The 7,425-nt window shown below is 51.7% G+C and overlaps 1 protein-coding gene across 1 annotated transcript in view; it reads right to left on the bottom strand.

The window, feature by feature from the left end:
* Positions 1 to 7,425, bottom strand: part of ARHGEF18 (Rho/Rac guanine nucleotide exchange factor 18) — a 49,594-nt gene extending 42,169 nt beyond the window's left edge. Inside the window, exons 1-3 of the mRNA XM_017836378.1 lie at positions 6,848 to 7,425; positions 1,911 to 2,047; positions 999 to 1,498 (exon numbers count right to left, since the gene is read on the bottom strand). Of these exons, the coding sequence (XP_017691867.1) occupies positions 999 to 1,498; positions 1,911 to 2,047; positions 6,848 to 6,923 (713 nt within the window). The 5' untranslated portion in view covers positions 6,924 to 7,425. The remainder of the gene's footprint in view (positions 1 to 998; positions 1,499 to 1,910; positions 2,048 to 6,847) is intronic.

The raw sequence follows: 7,425 nt of genomic DNA on the forward strand, positions 1-7,425 counted from the left end.
GAGCTTGATAAAGAACTGCCAAGATTTCAGGCTAAGATAATTTTGAGGTACCATATAAGGAGGAGAGATAAAAATAGTCCTTGCTGGCTTGCACCTAAATCCCAGTCAGCTGGGAGATCAATACATTTGTCAGGAGGGAAAGCATTCATGTAGGAACCTGGAGGTCAAGGCATTCGTGTGGCAGGAGCAGAGGATGGCAGGAATTCCAGGCCTGACTCTGTTCCCAGAGCTCAGCATCATGCTAAAAAACACAACTTCCTCTGCAGTCACGTGGAGGGCACAGGGTTGGAGCACACAGAATCACAGAATATGCTGAGCTGGAAGGGACCCACAAGGATCATCCAGTCCAATCCTCAGCCTTGCATAGGACACCCCAGGAGTCACATCCTGTGCCTGAGAAGATCATCCAAACACTCCTTGAGCTCTGTCAGCCTTGGTGCTGTGACCACTGCCCTGGGGAGCCTCTTCAGTGCCCCACCACCCTCTGGGGGAAGAATCTTTTTCTAATATCCAACTGAAACCTCCCCTGACACAACTTCAGGCCATTCCCTCACGGTGACTGCAGACACAGGCCTCACCAAGCCAACTCACAGACAAGAAGAAAAAGGATTTGACAGAGCTCTCTTAATCTCTCTGTGATGGGAAAAATTCCCTTTGAGCCAGAGGATGGAGGTCATCGGGGCAGCTGATGCTGTTTAAGGTTACCTCCAGACAGAAATGAGTTCTCTCCAGATGAGAGATCCTCATCCTGGCCTCAAGACCAGGAAAAGAGGACCTTCCTACTGCCAAAGAAACATTAAATCCTCTTGCTGCTCTAGCATCTGCTCCTCCACATCCCACCCAACATGAGCAGTGGGTGTCCAGCTGCTCTGGCAGATGCTGACAAGTGAGGGAGACCACCCAGCAGCAGCCCCAGCCTCACACGCCATCATTGCACTGTATATATCAAATATCTCTCACAGTCTCTGTGCTCGCAGTCCTGTGCAGTCTCACTGTACCTGCGCTTGCAGTCCACTGGTGACAAAGGGCTCTCCCAGCTGTGCCTCCGAGAGGTGGACATAGATCTCACCAGTGTGGGGAAGGAATCCTGGGCCTCCTGCAGGTCCAGCTCCTTGTCTGCCTCTGCAGGACACTCAGGAGTGCTGGTTCCATCTCCTGGCCCTGCTGCACAGGGGCACACGTGGCCTTTGTTGAGAAAGCAGCATTCGACCTCGCCGTAACGCATCAAGCAGGAAATGGGGTTGGAGAAAGCAACATCCACAGACAGTTTGCTCAGAGTTCCTGGTCTCTCTTCCAATAAGCAAACAGCAGGCACGGACTGGGATCCTTCTTCTGGCTGTGCTGCCGTCTCTGGAGCTGTTTTGGCAATGGGCACGCTCAGGAGCCCCAGATCTTTGTAATACTCAGTGCTGTGGAGAGCAGAGTCTGAGAGGAGATCCTCCGTGCTGCTGTGCAAGTCTGCTGCTGGCACATCCAACTCTGTGGAAGATGAATCCTCCTGCAAAGGCAGAACAAATCCCACCTGAGAGCCTTGCACTGATCCTGCGGAGGGGACACCTCCCATGCAGAACTCAGGTGCAGAGCAGGACCAGACTTGCAGATGTGTTTCTCAAATCAGATTTTCTAATAGCACCCCTCTCTTACTGCCTCTCAAAGTCATACCTGCCCCAGCCCCACCATCTCAGGGTCCCTCTGTGCTTTATTTCCCCCAACACCAATACAAAGCACTCAGGAATGATTTTTCCCAGCGACAGAAGTAATATAACCTTGTATTCCCTGACAATCTGGATCAGTACCCCTTTCCCCCATTCTTACTCTGCCACAAATCCCTCTGGATGTGGAGCTGACCAGCCAGTTTGCTGACCCTGGCTCTTGCCTCATGGAATAGCAGAAGGAAAGAAGACACTTGCCTTCTCTTCAGCCATATTGGTGCAGAAGGAGTCATCCTCAGCAATGAGGGATGGGAGGAAGCTTTTGAGGGTGGGATACTCCAAAGCAGGAGTGCGGTGATCAGTGAATTCTCGTAAACATGGTTTGCAGTCAGACCCTGCAAGACAGAGAAGGTCACAGCGGGTAACCAGACAGCTGGGAGAGATAGAAAATCAGCTGCAATCGGGTGTTCTGCTCCCTTGCCCCTTTTAAAGATAGGCAGTGCCAGGCAATCTCTAGACCACAGCAGCCTTGATCCTGGTGCAGGGATTCTGTAACAGTAGAAATCTCATCCTTTGAGCTGCAGCATGTGCAAGGACAGAGACCAGGCTTTCGCCGTCCCAGCCAGACCCATGTCACATGTCCTATGCTGCAGAGGCCATTTCCACAGTAAAAGAAGAAGACTCAAACACATTTTGATGGCTGTTATTGATATTATGGACCTTTGAAGCAGAAATCTAGGAATAAAAATACTGTCAGAAATTTTCATCCTTAAGGAATAAAGGATGCCACTGGGAGGCAAATTGGAGGTACATTATTGACTCCAGACAACACTGAATGTGCAGAGCAATAGTGGGAGCACAGCTCACTCCTGTGCATTTTCCCCACGCAGGAATGTGAACCTGAGTGTGTGTACACCACCTGATAACTCATTGAGAAACAAAGCCATGGTCTGAATGTGTTTCATGGTACAATAGATCTTCCAGCTGAGCGAAGCACATTCCTATGGAGCGAGACACACTGTAAACCTCAGCCACAATCTCTAAACCATTGCGTGACTCACGGAGGTCTTTTTATTCTTTTGGGATACACACAGCTGAGGTGAAGGGAAAACAGCCACGCTGTTGGCTGAAGAACCATGGTGGATCTCTGAAGATGCAGAGAACAACAGCAAGAGACTGTAAGTGGCCATATCTATCTAGTGGGAAAAACCAGCAGGAAACTGCTAGAAATCGCTCACACACCAGGAAAGCCAAGTATAAAAACATTAATGTGAGGAAGACATTGTTAAGAAACACACTTTTGGAAATCTTGCATCCTGCTGTGGGTTATAAAGCTCCACAATTCAGCCAGGAATTGTGTGGTGCCAACTAAAAAAAGGCAGCAAACATGAGGAATAGTTGGGATGTTTGTTCCTTGGATCCCACTACACACTGCAGATGCCAGATTTTCTGTTTTAAGGGGCGTTTGGTGTGTTTAAATGTCTGTGGTGGTTTCAAGTGAGGGACTATAAATAATATAAAAAGAAAACATCTTGTGAAGGCACTATTTTAATTAAGGTCTTTCTAGCTATAAGAGCAGGGAAAATCTGAAACAGGCTTTCTAGCAAGGTTGTAAAATTTACTTCACAAGACATTTTTAATGAGTAGACAAATTCTTGTCCAGGATGTTCCTGAGCCACACCTGCAAACAGCAGAGGTTTAGTAAGTTATTGAACATCACCTTTTGCTTTCCTTGAATTCATCTGGATTCAGCTTGTAATGAAAAATCAGCATTTTGAAGTCAATGCACCTTTAAACCAGCACAGGTTTTGGCATGAGCTTGTAGGAAACAGCACCTAAAAGTGTCAGTGAGCAGTAAAAGCCATTGAAGTCCCCAAACAGGCTGGGATGAAGGCTAAGGAAGAACGGACCCAAGGGAAGCAACCAGGGGGTGGGGAAGGTCCCAGGGGGACCAGGACCCTCATACAAGTACAAGGAAGGAAGAAAAAGGAGATTCCCTGTTCTCGCCATCCCTTCAGCAGCGAACTACCCACAGTTAAAGCAGCAAAGGCCCGGGAGGCAGCAGGAATGTGGCTGCTGGAGCTGACAAGGATGGTGGCCTGACAAAGACCAGAGCCCTGGCCCACAGGTTTAGCTAAAACAAAGAGTTTTTTCCTCCCATTCAAGGTCCGGCCATCCCGCCAAGGCTACTCTGGACCTGCACAAGGCTCTGTGCAGCTCTAAAGTGGATCCCTGGAACAGAGTCAGCTCCACAGAGGCCTGGAAAGTATTCCCTGTGCTCTGCCTGTGCCATGCAGGGCTCAGGATTTGGCCAAAGGCATAGGCTGCAGTCAACAGAGCCCCTCCAGACCCACCAAAGGACTTAAATCCTCCTCGGAGGCTTCAGACACTCGGTTCAACACGCGATAAATCAGCTCCAGGGAGCATGGTGGCTGTGAGGCGGAGACACGCAGCTCACAGGCTGCAGCCATGGGGAGACCATTTTAGGCAATGTGTGAGCACCAGCCACGGCAATTCCGGGCTCCCACATCTCAGTCTCAGCCAGTTGATGCTAGGCTGGCACCGGGAGCAGAGCTGAGCTGTGAGGGTGCTTGGGCAAGGCAGTGATGGAAAGTTGTGGGATGGTGAGCAAGGAAGGAGCAGCGTGGAGCACACACAGGAGGGATACAGGTTTGGGGGGCTGTGAACATCCCTATATCCACCATCAAGGTGGTCACCCAGTATCAGCAAGTGTGGCAAACTCTGGAACCCCTTGAGTCTCTTGGACCATGCACTCAAGCCTGTTTGGAAGGATCCATGTCCAGCGTGGTGATAAGGGGATGGGGAATCTTGGCCCCCCAGGCACTGGCAGACAGCAGCAGTCACCTTCCCTCAGTTTAAGCTTTAGACAGGATGACAAAATGACACTTTCAAGAACAAATACTGTTTGCTTTAGGAGAACATTAAACAGATTAGGTATTGCAGTTGCTTAATTTGCCTCTGGCCAGGAACCATAAAAGGTTATTGCTGCAGGGGGCAGCCTCCTCAGAGGAATTCCCAGGGCAGAGCTGGGGAGGAAGTTGGGCTGGGATGGTCTCTGCACTATGCCAGAGCTTCCCACAGGTGAAACATGAGGACCCTTGGCTGCTGCGTGCGGAGGAAGGAAGCAGTGACAGGTGTCCAGTGCATGTGACAATCTGGGACAGTCTCGGGGGTTTTGATGCTGTGGGGACAATGGAATCAGCTGGATGAGCTGCCCTGGCTATAACTCTGTGCAAGGCCACTGGGAGCTCAGCAGAGATTTTAATAATTCCAACTCAGACCTATAGTCAAACCCTCCCTCCTACTACCACCTCTGCTGCTTTCCCTTCGACAGGCTGGTCACTGGAGATGCACCCACGAGTGTCACAGCAGGTGACAGCACCAGAGCAGCCAGCGCTGGAACGAGCTCTACCAGCAGTGTCCTGTCCTCACCTGCCCCCAGCTCAGTGCCGGATGCTACAGGTCCCCAGCTGACGCTGGAGCCAGGCTGACGCTGACAGGGAAACACGTCAGAGGAAAAACGGATGGCAGCTCTCACCACGCCAGTCACATCCTCCAACATCAAACATTGTCTGTGTTCCCACCAGGGAAAGGCCAAACCAAATGCATTGGGATAAAAGCACTGGGGAGTTCTGCTATGTGAAACAATCCCAGGAGGAAGGAAAGACCAGAATGTCTGGGCATTTCCCAGCAGCCAGGGTAGAGACTGTTGGAAAACCACGGGGAGCATCACAGACAAGAAAAAAAAGTGATTCCATCTCCCCCTGGCCCCTGCTCTGCTGGCCCTGCACCAGCTGCCCTTCACGTACTGTGTTGCAGGATGTCCAGAGCCATAGGGAAAAACCTTGGGAAAGCAAGTGCTGAACTCCCTGTGCCAAAATGAGCTGAAGGGCAGACCCTGGCCTGATCTGGGCCCCTCATTGTTCTCGTTGGCAGTGGTGGGGATTGGCTCCTGCAGCCCAGGCAGGGGAGGGGGACGATAAGCTGTCCCACACTGTAACACACTGTACAGGGAACTGCTGCCTTATCACCCTGCCTGGGGCCTGGCTGTTGGGTGCAGAGGAGCAGGCAGCCAGCACTGTTTTCTGCTCACTCTCAGCTGAAAGGTCTTGGTGGGGCTGAAGGGGATTTGCAGCCCCTCTGATTCACTCTGGAGTGAGACCCCAATGTTTTGTGCCCACAGCTCAAGCCCCATTGGGACAAACTGCTCTGAAAGCAGATGCTGAGAGGAGCTGATTCTACCCAGGTCCTCTCCAAAGCAGTCAGTGCTTGAGAGCACCGTAAGGCTGATTCATTTATTAGAGAAATCAGCTCACCTGAGCCTTCCCAGTGAGCACAACCACCCCAGCAGGCACGGCACTGGGGAGGCTGGAGTGGGGTGTCCAGCTGGACCCTGCCTCCTGCTCTGAACTGACGTTCCTTCAAGTGTTCAGTTCAGATCTTGGTCTCCTGCACATCCACATCAGAAGAGAACTGGGAGGGGTCAAGGAATAATGGAGGAGAAAGAGTGCCAGAAGCTCTAATGCCACAGGTAAAGGTATCCAACATCATCAGCCTGAAGTAGTGTTTGGAGGCAAGAACAGCAGTGTCCAGCTTCTCTGGGACTGCAGATGTCAAGGCTCTCACTTCCCTATTTTCAAGTCATGGTACCACGTGCAGGAATGAGGTCAGTTCACTCAATTGCTGTCACTTCCCATCCCTGCTGTCAGACACTGGGAAGCCCAGCCAGGGCCACCCAAACTGCACAGCTCTGGCAGTGCTCACCAGCCCTCACTGGAAGACCAGAGGAATCTTTCCCCAGCATCTGTTCAAACCCCAAGCTCTCTCCAGGCAGCGTGCAGAGACAGCTGTCTGCAAGAACCAGGACCTCCAGCTCACTGCCAGCCATGAAACAAACTTAATACAAAACCAGAAGGCTGATATTCAACCCATTCCCCAGCTCCTGAAGGCATTTATGTGCCTTGAAAAGAAGATGAAGTGGAACAAAAAGCATTAACCAGCACTTAGGCAGTGTCCCCTGCAGGGAGGAGGGGTAGCACCCCAAAACAAGCTCTGCCTGGGGACCCCAATGTTCTTTGGTACCTGCTCAGCCCAGGACAGGCTGTCCTCCCATCCTGCAGCAGCCCATCTCCCAACACGCTCTCAGCCCACTCTCCCCACATGCAGGCCATTACCTCGCTTAAAGGACCATCTCTTCTTCCAGTGCTTGGAAAACGATGGCCAGGAATGGTTGAGCAGCGAGTCTGACATTTGGGAGCCCCGTGCAAGGTACAGCCCAGAGCAGGAGACGCCAGCACAGAGCACAGCAGAGCTCAGCGCGCTCTAAGGCAGCGCTGCAGGGCTGCAGCCCAGGGGCTGCCAAGGGGGGAGTGGAGGAGCCAAGTGTTTTGTCAGAAGTATCAGCTGATGGAAGTTGTAGCCAGGGAGAAATTCCTGGTCCCTGGCGTTCCTACCTGTGTGATGGGTCAGTGACTTCCTACAGTTGGACCTGGGGATCAGCAGCCCCAGAACACACACAGCCCCCAAGCACTGCTCAAGGCTTGCAGACTGAAACAGAAAACATGCTGTTAGCACACCACAACCCCCCTTCCCCTCTGCCAGAGCCTCCCAGCTCCATTCATGGCTGTCAGCTGTCAGCATGGCAAATCATCACCTTCCAAGCCGTTTGGCAGGAGCAGAACCCGAAGTGACACTGGGTAAGAGTCACCTGCAGTGCAGAGTAAGAGTTAAGACCACAGCCTTGACATTTGTA

The sequence above is a fragment of the Lepidothrix coronata genome, unplaced genomic scaffold (assembly GCF_001604755.1).
Source record: "Lepidothrix coronata isolate B3197 unplaced genomic scaffold, Lepidothrix_coronata-1.0 Scaffold277, whole genome shotgun sequence".
NCBI lineage: Eukaryota > Metazoa > Chordata > Aves > Passeriformes > Pipridae > Lepidothrix > Lepidothrix coronata.